At 43.7% G+C, this 13,338-nt stretch overlaps 1 protein-coding gene across 1 annotated transcript in view; it reads left to right on the top strand.

Moving 5' to 3' along the window:
• The window catches only part of SLC22A4 (solute carrier family 22 member 4), a 137,357-nt gene that overhangs the window by 75,325 nt on the left and 48,694 nt on the right, over positions 1-13,338 (top strand). Inside the window, exons 2-3 of the mRNA XM_007943736.2 lie at positions 5,113-5,216; positions 6,852-7,006. Of these exons, the coding sequence (XP_007941927.2) occupies positions 5,113-5,216; positions 6,852-7,006 (259 nt within the window). The remainder of the gene's footprint in view (positions 1-5,112; positions 5,217-6,851; positions 7,007-13,338) is intronic.

Consider the following 13,338-nt stretch of genomic DNA (forward strand, 5'->3'; position numbering starts at 1 on the left):
GTTAGCAGTCAAGTGCCTTAGGCACTGTGCTACCAGAGTTTGGCTAGTATTTGGTTGAGAATTTTTGTGTCAATATTCATGAAGGATGGTGTTGTTGTTAGATGCCGTTGAGTAGTCTCTTACTCATAGCAACCCCATGCATAGCAGAATGAAACACTGCCCCGTCCTACGCCAACTCCACAATCCTTGTTCTACCTGAGCCCATCATTGTAGACACTGTGTCAATCCATCTTGTAAAGGGCCTTCCCCTCTTTCATTGGCCCTCTATTGCCAAGAATGACATCCTTCTCCAGGGAATTGTCCCTTCTCACAACAAGACCTAAGTAGATGAGACGAAGTCTGGCCATTCTTGCTTCCAAGGAGCATTCCAGCTGCACTTCATCTAGGACAGATTTGTTAGTTTTTTTAGTAGTCCATGGTACTTTCAGCATTCTTTGCCAGCACCACAACTCAAAAGCATTGACTCTTCTTTGGTCATCCTTATTCTTTATTTTTTTGTCAAATGCTTTTTCTGCTTCACTTGATATGATCCTGTGGTTCTTTTCCTCTTGTTTTGTTTTGTTTTGTTTGTTTGTTTGTTTTGTTTTTTAATGTGGTAAATTATGTGGGTTTTTTTTTTTTTCCTAATATTAAACCTTACTTGCATACCTGGTATGAACTCCATTTGGTCATGATGTATTATTTTTCTTGATATGTTGTTGGATTCTATTGGCTAGTATTTGTTTGAGAATTTTTGTGTCAATGTTCATGAGGGATATGGGTCTATAATTTTCTTTTTTAGTAATGCATTTGCCTGGTTTTGGTATCATGGTTATGCTTGCTTCATCAAATAAGTTTGGGAGTATTCCATCCTTTTCTATATTGTGGAATAATTTGAATAGAATTGGTGTCAGCTCTTCTGTGAATGTTTGGTAGACTTCATCAGTGAAGCCATCTGGGCCAGCACTTTTTTTCCTTGGACTTTTTTTATGACCTGTACAATTTCTTCTTTTGTGATGGGTCTATTCAAAATTTCTAACTCAGATTGTTAGTTTGAGTGTTGTTGTTGTTATTAGGTGCCGTCAAGTCATCTCCAACCCATAGCAACCCTATTCACAGCAAAGTAGGTTTGAATAGGTAGTGTGTTTCTAGAAATTTTTCCATTTCTTCTACATTTTCAAATTTGTTGGAGTATAGTTCTTCATAATATTCTGCTATTATCTTTTTTTATTTTAGTAGGTTCTGTTGTGACATCACCTATTTTATTTCTTATATGTGTTATTTGCATCTTTTCTATTTTTAAATTTGCCTGTGATTTGTCGATTTTAATCATCATTTCAAAGGACCAACTTCTAGTCTTGTTGATTCTTTCTATTGTTTGTTTTTCTGTTTCATTTATTTCTGCTTGAGTCTTTATTATTTCCTTTCTTCTGGTGACTGTAGGATGTTAATCTTCTAGACTTCTATTTGCTGTTTTTGTATGGTTTCTAATTTTCCATTATTTTGTCAATTTGTTCTTGTAATTTTTCTTTAATTCTTAGAGTTTTGGTCTGTGTTTTCCTTGATTTTTGTCTGTGGTTTTCAAGAAGTTTTTCTCAATCCACTGGCAAACCAAACTCACTGTCATTGAGTTGCTCTGACTCATAACAACCCCATTGGGTTTCCAAGGCTATAAATCTTTATGGAAGATTGCCCCATCTTTCTTCTGTGGAGTGGTTGGTGGGTTTGAACCACTGACCTTCTGGTTAGCAGCCAAATGGCTTTGTCTTTTTCTCCAAGATATTGTAGTGTTGTATCGATTTGTTGATTATATGCTGGTTTGCTTCACCCTAACTTTTTGTTGTTGTTTTAATATATCCAGGCAACAGGGAAGGTGTGTTTCTTGTACTGGGGTGCTTACCACTTGTCTCCGAGTGGATTTGTTAGTAGGTAGGACTGTGGGCATGAGTTTCTGATGGCTGATCATGTAAAGCAGTTGAGGGCAGGCTGGGGGTGGGGTGTTGGCTGCTATCTGTTGTTGATCCAGTGGTGCTGGAGCAGGTGGTGGCACTTGCTCAGGGGTTGGGGCAGCAGATGTGATGAATATGGCTGGGGAGCATCATAGGCTCCCAACTGCAGATAAAAGATAAAAATTTAAATTAAAAAAAAAAAAAGGAAGGGGAGAGGAATTAAAAAGAAAAGAAAAGAAGATGGGGGAAGAGGGGAGACCTAAGAAGAAAAGCCAGATGTGGCACAGTACTGGCACAAGTGCTAGCCACCAAATTTGGCTGTTACAGAAATGTGGCACTCATTCTGCAGGAGCGCACACTACTGACCACCAAATGTGGAGAGTCAGAGGCAGGTAGACAATGTTGAACACTGAGGTGGTGAAGGGTGGGGCACACTCTCAGTTGGATTGAAAAAAAAAAAGTGGGGAGGGGAAGAGAAAAAAAAGAACAGAAAAAGCAAGGAGGATGGAAGAGGAAAGAACTGAGAAGACAGGAGAAAAGAGAAAAACAAATGAAAAGTGGCACAAGTGTTAGCCACCAAACACACAGCTGCAGTGGGAAGGCAGAGGTCACTTCAGGTACAAGCATCTGTTCCATGGGATTAAAACAAAAGTGCAAAGGTAGAAAAGAAAGAAGAGGAAAACTAGAGCAAAAAGGAAGTATGATGAAAGAAAAAGAAAAAAAAATTTCCAGGAAAATAATAAAAAACAGCACCAAACCAAAACTAAACTCATTGCCATTGAGTTGGATCCTAGTCGTAGAGACCCCTCCTTGGGTTTCTGAGGCAGTATCACTATGGAAGTAGATTGCCCAATCTTCTTCCAAGGAGTGGCTGGTGGGTTTGAACCGCCAGCCTTCTGGTTGATAGTGAAATGCCTTAGGCACTACACCAGCGCAGCACTAGCAAAAGCTTAGCCAAACACAGCTGCACAGGAATCCAGCACTCACTCTGTGAGATTGCGTGCCTCTGATCAGGGAGCGGCAGGGCGGACACTGCTAACTGCCTAGGTGATGAGGGGAGGGGCACCTGCTCTGTAGGATCAAAAAAAAAGAAAAAGGACAAGAGAAGAGGAAGAAAAGAAAAGGGGGTGAGGGGAAAACTAAGGAGAAAGATGAAAAGAGGCATAATGCTGGCAGTATTGAGAGGGTGTGTTTGCCTGGCTGATGGTTGTGTGGGGATGGAGAAAATGGTTCTTCCAGACACCTGGAGATTGTTCAAGGTAAAGGAGAAGGTCACACCTCTTTGGTTCTGATCAATGATGTAGATGCTGGTGCAGTCCTGGGCATGTGTAGCTGGTTATCTCCAATCAGAACCTACTCGAATAATTTGAAATGGCTGCACTGAGTAGGTTGTCAGTTTACCATCTGTGTTTGCTGTTTTTGTTCAATCTCTTCCTCTCCTTGGTATTTCATGTACTTCTTTATCCTTTCCTTTGAAGCTCTGGATTCAAGATTGTCATCTGTATCCATTTCACTTGATTTCTCGAATCTTTGTTGTAGAGGGTCTGGATAGTGTAGCTGCCAAGTCCACCATCTTGGATCATCCTCTGAGGAGTAATAATCCATTCTGCTTTTTCTAGAACTCAGAAGTGATCAGATTTAGAACCCACTTTACTCAACTATGGCTTTATTAACATAACAAAGGAAATCTTGTTTCTAAACAGGGTCATATTTACAGGTATATGAAACAAAAACAAACCTGCTGCCATCAAGTTCATTCCAACTCATAGTGACCCTATAGGGCAGAGTAGGATGGCACCATAGGATTTCCAAGACTTTTAATCTTTATGGAAGTGGGCTCCCTCTTCTTACTCCTGTAGAGAGACTAGTGGGTTTGAACCTCTGACCTTTTGATTAGCAACCAAATGCTTTGACCACCGGATCTTCTTTAGTTACACATATAGGGGCCAGGATTTCAACCCTGTTATTCAATCCATAACAGACTTTGTGATCTTCTGAGAGCTGAGTGCTAGCATACAGCCGGATTTGGAGGCCTCTCTGGCAAACAAGCAGGTCCTATGGCAGGCCGTTCTGAGTCCAGCCTTAACCCTGGTTTAGTTCTTTTGCTGCCTTTACTTTCTGTTAATCCTAATTCCGCCAGCTTTTTCATACTCTACTCTTGTGTGTGTGTTTATAAAAGCCTTTCTCTGCTGCATAATGAGATATGATATAAATATATGAATTCATTTTAATCCACCAACACATTAAGTGGTTGTGAAGATTAAAAACTCAACTGTTTTGTAAATGCTACAGAAGTATCACCACCACCAGAAATGGATTTGGATAGGAGGCAAGGGGTTCTTTCCTCTAGACTGGGTTTTCCTGTCACAGAAGCTACCACTCTACCCCCGAAACACTCATTGGCAGCTAACATACTTTGAAATCTTTGCTACCTCGCTTGAGGTTTCGCTAAATTGGCTTAAGTCAACAGCTGGGAACTAATCTCTGGTTGAAACCCTCATTTTATGGATCCAACCAGCAGGAACTTGTTAGGACTTCAATAGCCCATGGGTCCTGGGGAATAGGAGGGACCCATTTCTCCAAAGTCTAGGTGGGAAGGAGGGTGCAGGAGAGGGAGATAGGAGCCTCAGGCTTGGCCTGTGGTGTGAGTGGCCCAGAGAACACAGAATTCTCCAGAGAGTTGGTTCAGAAAATATAACCACAGACCCCCTGGGACCACTTGCACTTTCCAACAAGGTAATGGAAACCTTTACCCCTGGACCAAGTGATGGGCCCTTGGTCCTGCCTCCTGAGCTTTTCCAACTTTTTCTCCATGCTGGGATGACTTCTGAAGCACTAATGCTACTTCCTTGCCTCACACTGTTTTGCTCATATGAGGGATCAGCAGTCATGGCCATTGCCTCGGCTCACTTTTCGCTCTGTGATATAAACAGATCAAGAGCCAGCAACCTCTCTTTTCAGAAAAGGAAGCTGAGTCTCAGGGAGGGCAGTGGCTTGCCCGAGACTACTTGCCTCAGTAGCACCTGAAGTCTCTTACAGGGCAGTAAGGCCTGTGCCCCTTGCACAAAGGCCAGGCACTGGGGAAGAGAGCCTGCCTGGCAGTGATGTCAACATTCCCTGGGATGTGGGCTGGAGCTGGGGCTGGAGGGCTGGGCTCACTTCTTCACATTGTCTTCCTTGGCAGTGGAATCTGGTGTGTGAGGATGACTGGAAAACGCCCCTCACCACCTCCCTGTTCTTCATAGGCGTGCTTTTAGGCTCCTTCGTGTCTGGGCAGCTGTCAGACAGGTAAGGTGGCTGGGAGAGAGGGAAGTGGGGATGGAACCCCTTGTGATTTCTCTACCTGGCTTAGAATTGGGCTGAATTCAGAGCATTTTTCACTTAGAGAAAGGGAGGACCCTCAGGCCACAGTGTCAGTGATGAGAGGAACCATGATGTCTTGTACACTTCAGCCCACCTAGTCTGGACCAACTTTTGTTCAAGTCTCCCAGCTTTGCATTCCTAGGGCTTTGGCCAGAGGTGATGAAAGGGCAGTGCCCCAACAGAAAGTAGAGTCTTTATACCTCCAAACCCTCAAAATCATGGGCTGCCATCACTACTGTCCTACCTTCTTCACCCCCAATTCTCTGAGTGTGAGTAGACCAATGTCTACAGGGTCCTCTGGAGAAGTCTGCCCAGAAAATATAACCAGAGACCCCTGGGACCACTTGCACATTTAATACCTAGTCCATTCACACACCCAACTCTGAGAATTGGTGTGTGTGTGGGTGTGTGTGTGAGAGAGAGAGAGAGAGAGAGAGATACATGTGATCTGTCCACAAACAACCCATCAGCCAGAGTCAAGGTCTGACAGTGAGTAAGGACCATGCTTTGCTGTAGATTGGGTCCCTGATTGAGCACAGAGGACACATAGCTGATTCAGGCTGGTTCTGGGCCCATGGAGCTTACAGTCTGGAGGAGACAGCATCGCAGCACTGGGAGAAGGGCTCCACTGGCTCTTTGAATGTTGTGGGGAAACCATACTAGGTAGGAATAGCTTCTGGCACACAGGGATCCCTTCAGCCCTCTGAAAGGCCAGGAAAGAATGGCCTCTACAGATTATGGTGCCTCTATAGGACTGCTAAATGGCAATCCTGGGAAAATTACTGCCTTTCCTCCAACTACAAAGTCAATGCAACCCATTCCCAGCAGCGTGAGAACTGAGTTTGGAAAATGGGGTGGGAAGCTGTTCTGCTCACAGCTGTGCTCCATTCTATCCATTGGCCATTCCCAGAATGTGAAATTAACAATTAAACCAACTCCAGAGTAACTAGTAGACATTGTTAAAAGCTACATCTTCTCATAAAGCATGGTTCCCAATGTTGGTTGCACGTTAGAGTCATCTGGAAAATTTTTTTAAAATCCCAGTGCCCAAACTGCACCCCAGACAAATAAGATTTTCTGGAGGCAGGATGCTAGCACTAGTATATTTTAAAGCTCTCCAGTTGATTCCAAGTACAGTTAAGGTTGAAATCCACTGTCATAGAGGGACCCTTGGTTCTGGATTTATAGCAGTCCCATGTTACTAATGTAAGAAGTGATTGCAGTCTGTATAGTACCCACTTTCCATAAGTGTGGTGGCAGCATCTTCCTGTGACTTGTTCTGCAGGATAGATTCGCATGTGATCTTCCATAAGCTGCTAAGTGCTTTCAAGGTTATGGTGCCTCTATAGGAGGCACAGCATCTCAAAAGTTACCTTCTGGGTGATAGATGCCTAGGGCCTCACCAAGGAAGAAGCTGGGAGGATGTGACAGAGAGAAGTCTGTCAGAACTCTGAAAAAACAAATCTTCAGAGATGCTTGACATGGGGCTTGCAACATACCCTGAGCTACAGCATTGCTGCAACTTCCATGTCATGTTTTGTGTTTTGCTGTGTTCTATAGGTTTGGTAGGAAGAACATCCTCTTCACAACCATGGCTGTGCAAACTGGCTTCAGCTTCCTGCAGATTTTCTCCATCAACTGGGAGATGTTCACTGTATTATTTGTCATCGTGGGCATGGGCCAGATCTCCAACTATGTGGTGGCCTTCATACTAGGTAAGAATGACTTCTGACATACAGGGATCCTCTCAGCAAACCTGTGAGAAGCTGGGCAAAAGGGGCCAGTAAAGAGAGCACAGGGAGTGCTTTTATCCAGCACAGAGGGAAGGAGCTCAACCCATGTGCTGTGCTTCCAAACTTTTCCAGCTTCACATATATGTGTTGGGGAAGAGGCTATATTGATAGGTTCTTTGATGCAGTCACAGACAGAGCAGGCACTCACAAAGAGCCTGATGTTTGATATGCTGGGCCCTGACATGTAGTGGTGAATAAGAGCCAAAGCTGGCAGGAACCAGCCACACAATAACTGAGACACATTCTTGGGAGCACACTTAGGGGAAGCACATAGGAAGGGATCTTGGGGGGAGAGACTGCCTAGAGATGTCTTTGATCTCAGCTGTGAAGGCTCAACGCTTCTGCCTGGTGGGACAGGGCAGAAGGATGTTCTTGGCAACTGTGCATGGCCCATGAGGGAAATTAGGGTAGCTGGTGTGGCTGATACACAGGCTGAGGGGGTATGTGCCAGATAGGAGGGACTCAATGCCTGCCCACCAATGTTGGACAATTTGGTCTCACCCTGAGTCAGAGGCCACTCCCACGCATATCAGTTATGTGCAGGACAAGCCTTACTGCATCGATATTAGTTCTGTCTCCTAGCAGCAGCCTTGCTTCTGTAATATCGGGCTGTGTGAGGGGAACTTACAAGCTACATGGCCTTGAGGAGGCCCCCAGAGCCCTTTCCAGCTTTTCCAGGGAGAAAGCAAGGTGAGCTCTAGGCAAGTTGATCAGGGTCATTACATGAGTGAGAGAAACCTCTGAGCATCCATATAAGCTGAGAGAAGTGAGAGTGGTCCCTAGTTTATGAGAGATACTCTGGGACAAAAGACACCAATTCCCATAAACTCTAGGGTAATAACATGTCCAAACTGGTTCAGCATTGTCCCACTTTATGCTGGTTGTCACAGTGTAGTTATTAATAGGGCCCCATTAGTGAAAATCTAATGATTCTTCTAGTCTCAAAAGTCTACATCTAGTTCAATGTCTCTGATCATTTATAAGAGTCTGGATGACTTTGGAGAGTCTGTGTTTTCTTAGTTGAAGATGGGTACACCCTCTGTCACATTGCCCAGATGAAATTGTTCAAATTCCACTCCTTTAATCATTTGTGAAGTGCCCCTTTCCATGAGTCCAGGAAGGAGAAGGAGGAGGTGCAAGAGCACATTGAAGCCACATGTCCCAGTAGAAGGAGGGGCCTCTCTCCTCCCTGTAGAGGGAAGGAAAGAAGCAAGATGTTCTTCAAAAAGATTGTTTGTGTAGAGGACACAGAGAAGCCTGTTTTTCTTATGTTTTAAGTCTTCCAGAACCCATCTTCCTTGTGGTGAATCCCCTATTCCTAAAGAACAATGTGTTTGCTTGAGCCAGACATGTACCAGCAAGACCTCCCCAAAACAAAGGACGCTTTCCCAGCCCAGCAGACCTGTATCACCAAACCTAACCCAAACCCAAACCCACTGCCATCAAGTCAATTCCAACTGGTACTGAGCCTATAGGACAGAGTAGAACTCCCCAACCCCCAGGGTTTCCAAGGCTTTAACTCTTTACAAAAGCAGACTGCCTCATCTTTCTCCCATGGAGTGGCTGGTGGGTTCAAACTTCTGACCTAAATGCTTTAACCACTGTACCACCAGTGGTCCTCCAATCCATATCACAGGAGAATCTAAAGGACTATTTGTAAAGAAAGAGCAGGGAGTCATGTTGGAGCCAGAGAAGCCCTCTTATTGGGATTGGGAGCAATGTGGAGTCTATGCCAGGCAGTGGCACCCTCCAATTTCTGCTGAGTGACCCGCCTTGAAACCTGCCTTTTTGATGATGGCACAGGGTGCATCTGGGGCCACGGAGCCTCCCCTATGTGAGTGGATGAGGCAGGGAGAGCCTACCCCAGGCCTCCTGCAGGAAAGGCCTACCCTGCTGGCTCTGACACTGCCCATCCACCCAGTTCCCCATGCAGCTTGTTGATCCATGTGCATGGCTGAGAAGGGTAAGAGGTCTGAATGGAAAGTGAAATCATTCAAGAGCAGTCACAGCCTAGATGTGCCAAGCCAGCAATCAGCGGGCACAGCCACTCCCTATCAGCCTGGACCCAGGCCTGTGGTGATGCACGCTGGGAGCCTCCCATTACTCAGCTGCAAAGTTTTGCTCCTCTGTGCTCAGCAGAAAATTGCTGACTTTTTTGTCCTGGTATGAGACTAGTTTTGGGGTCTCAAATTTCAGACTTAGGAGTGTCCCTGGGGTGCCCCGACCCCATCTATGGGCAGCTAGACTCCTCCTCAGTGCCTGGGAGAGGACAAACAAGGGCAGGGGCAATGTGGCTGCTAGCCTCCCTGCAAGGCAGCAGTGCCCTCTGGTGTTTCAGGACAGAAATAGCCAAATTCTGGGTTTTATTTGATCAAAATAAACCAAAGCTTAGAGTCTGAGCTAAGTCCTGTATGGCCTTTCACTTTTTTTTTTTTTTAACCAAATATGTCATTTATTTCAAATATGAAAGTGTAAAAATAGATTATAAAACACAAAGTATACATGTAATAAAATGTAAACTATAAACATATCACCATTAAATGACACTATTCATATGCTTTGATATTTTTAAGATGTCACTTTTGAGAAATATTTTTAATTATTTAAATGTCAATTTAAAAAAGAAATGTTCTTTCTTTTGATGTAATTCTAGTTTTTTAATAAGGCTTCGTTTCCTTAATCTTATCGGGCCTTTCACTTTTGCCCTCTGGCTCTAGGGAAGGGTTGTGAAGACTCTGCAATGATAATTGGCAATTTTATGAGTCTTCACATTAATTCAGAATGCTGAATTACTCCCACTCACAAAGCACTGTAGAAATGAGTCCTGTCTTTGCTCTGCCTTTTGGAAATTAATGGAGCCTGCCAGATGCATATGAGACTAGAAAAGAGAAGGAAGTAATGGTGCTACCCAAAGAAATACCAAGTACACCTGGAAGTGATAACACTGGCATGATCTCAAGCATTTCCTTATACCAGGAGGAGGCTGATTGAGGAGGAAATGACCACTCAGGACCAAGGACACTGACCCTATCAACACTCCTACTTCCCTTCATGATCTCTCACTATTTCTCAGAAATAACACCCTCTTCCTATCCATAGCCATCTGGGTAAATGCCAGCAGCATCCTCTTTTATTTCCTGGAACTAGCTGCTTGAATTTATTCTGCACCAACAGTTAATTGCCTCCTGTCTTGATGGATTAATTAATTCAATATTTCCCCAGTATCCCTAACGATAACCCCCGCGAGACATTTGTTTCAGCATTTTAAACTATTTAAAGCTTTGCTTCCCATGATGTCTAGATGTGTTCATCTTTTTTACATGTAAGCAAAGACATCTTCCTTTATAAATTTGGCTACCAAGAAGCTCAGGTAAACTTAAAATTTAACTACAGCAACTTATGCAGCCTGTATCAGCCCACATATTTTGAAACATATTTTTAAATTGAGATATAATTCACATACCATAATATTTACCCTTTTAAAGTGTACAATTCAGTGGTTTTTAGTATACTTGCAAAGCCATTAAACCATCAACTCTATCTAATTCCAGAATATTTTAATCATTCCAAAAAGAAATCCCATGCCCATTAGTAGTCACTCCCTATTTTCCCCTCTCCCCAGCCCTGAAAATCCCACTAATCTACTTTCTCTATGGATTTGCCTATTCTGTACTTTCTGGGCATTTCCTACAAATGAAATCATACAATATGTGGCCTTTTATGATTGGCTTCCTTCACGTATCATAATGGTTTTAAGATTTATCCACGTTGTAGCATGAATCAGTTTATCATTCCTTTTTATGGCTGAATAATATTCTTTTGTGTGTATACCACACTTTGTTCATCCATTCATCAGTTGATGAACATCTGGATTGTTTCTACTTTGGGGCTATATGATGCAGTGACTTTTGGCAAATAATGCTACTGTGAACATTCATGTACAAGTTTTTGTGTGGTCGTAAGTTTTCAGTCCTCTTAGGCATGTACCTAAGAGTAGAAGGAATTGCTGAGTCCTGTGACAACTCTATGTTTGACCTTTTGAGGAACAGTTTGTTTTCCACAGCAAATAGCTGCATATTTTTGTTCTCTTTCCCAAGGCATGACTTTTTACTTTTCTTGATATTTTACTTTGACATTGTCATAATTTTTATTGGATTCACATTGTAAGCTGCAGTTTACATAAGTTATCTCAGTCATCACAATAGTAACTCCACAGAGCAGGACTCATTCTGCAGATGAAGTCAGTATCAAGGAGTCCAGGCTGTCTTCTTGCCTGATGGAGGGCATTTCCACCAGGGCTTCCTGGGTCCCAAACTGCATCCTGGTGGCTACACCACAGGCTTATTTCTTGAGGTGGGATCTACTGCAGGCCTCTCTTGGTCATTCACGGAGGAGCACGTCCTACTTCCTTGTGGAATGGGCCCAGTCACTCCTTGGGCTTCCTACCAAAGAAGAGTCCTGTCCTCACATGGAAGTAAACCTGACCCTCTGAGAAAGAGTGTCAGATTCACGGGGAAGTGACAGGCAGTGAGCAAACACTTCTACAGCTGATTTAGGCTTAGAGGGCTAGGACATCCCCCTTTGGTTTAGATATCAGAGTTACACTCCCAGAGGGCACTCAGAAGTCCAACCAGATGGAGACCAAATGGCCTTTACCCTAGGAGCAAAGTACAAGAGGCAAGGACTGGAAGCTCCAGTCAGCAGAGCTAGGAGTCACCAATGTCATTTGTCCCACTGCCAGTTGAGTACATAGGAGATTTGTAGCAGCTGCAGGGATGGAAGATCTGCTTTGGGGTGTAGGAATCAGGACTCCTCTTCTACTGTTCCTCAGAGGGGGCTGGTTGGCCTCTGGTTGATTCAAGGACAAGCCCTAGAAGAGAAACCCCGAATCCTTACATCTAAAAGGAGATAAGGCCTTGCCCGTTCCCATACATGTCTCCATTCAAATCTCAGTCCCAGGACTGCTATGTAGGGCCAAGCCTTTGCCTCCAGGTGGATTTTTCCTCATGGAGGCTACTCAGTATCTATAGGTCAAACAGATCAGGCTTAAATCCTGACTGCACCACTTATTACAAATATGTGGTTATAGGCAATTTACTTTAACTCTAAGTCTTAGCTGCTTATGTGTAAAAATAGGAGTAAGAAAAGTTCTTATATAATTGTTGTGAAGATTCAAAGAGATAATGTATGAAAACAGCCAGAACCTGGCTTAAAGTGCATATTCAAACTTATGCTGGCTGTGAAGATGATGATGATGATGATGTATAAGGAAGTGTAATTGTCTGAAAGTCAGAGTGCAGGAACTAGTGCTAACAAGGAACTGTTTATGTTCATACCATCCATGCTGTTCCCCAGGAGGGCAGAGAGAGATTCACAAAGCTTCTGTCCCCCATGGTAATCTGCAAAGTTATAACAACCCTGTTCTGGTGTGAAGCACAAGCTTAGAGAGGGAGACTTTCTAGGAACCCAGTTGTATAACTTCTCTGTCTTCTCTCATCAAGGAGGCAAAAGGGAGCTTGGGCTCAAAATTCCATAAGCTTCTTAAAATTCACAAGGCTCCTCTTGGTCCTATGCATTTTCTCTGTTGTACAATCAAACTCTATGCTGCTTCACTTCTGAGTCTCTGCTTGGGAACAAAACACCTCCTATTCATTCCCATGTCATGGAAATCACAGCCAAAGGGTTTAGAAGCCAGGGCATGGTGATGGACTGTATAGTATGGAATAATAATAATAATAAAGGTCATTAATGAACTAAAAAACAAAACAGAAAAACTCACTGCTGTTGAATTGATTCCAACTCATAGCAACCCCCATTGGGTTTCCAAGGTTGTAAATCTTTTCAGAAGCAGACTACCCCATCTTTCTTCCACAGAGCGACTGGTGGGTTCAAATCACTGACATTTTGGTTATCAGACAAATGCTTTAACCACTACCCCACCAGAGTTCCTTAATGAGCTAAGAACTGCCCCCCCCCACCAAAAAAAAAAAACTCAAACTCATTGCTCTCTATGCCAACTCCTAGTGACCCTATAAGGCAGAGTAGAACTGCCCCACAGAATTTCCAAGGCTATAATCTTTATACAGCAGCTGTTGTTGTTGTCATGTGCTGTCGAGTCAGACCTGACTCATAGCAACCCCTCCTTGGGTTTCCGAGGCCGTATCACTACAGAAGTAGATTGCCCAACCTTCTTTCCAAGGAGTGTCTGGTGGGTTTGAACTGCCAGCCTTCTGGTTAGCAGTCAAGTGCCTTAG

The sequence above is a fragment of the Orycteropus afer genome, unplaced genomic scaffold (genome assembly GCF_000298275.1).
Source record: "Orycteropus afer afer isolate SDZICR_OR568_19922 unplaced genomic scaffold, OryAfe1.0 scaffold00112, whole genome shotgun sequence".
NCBI classification, from domain to species: domain Eukaryota; kingdom Metazoa; phylum Chordata; class Mammalia; order Tubulidentata; family Orycteropodidae; genus Orycteropus; species Orycteropus afer.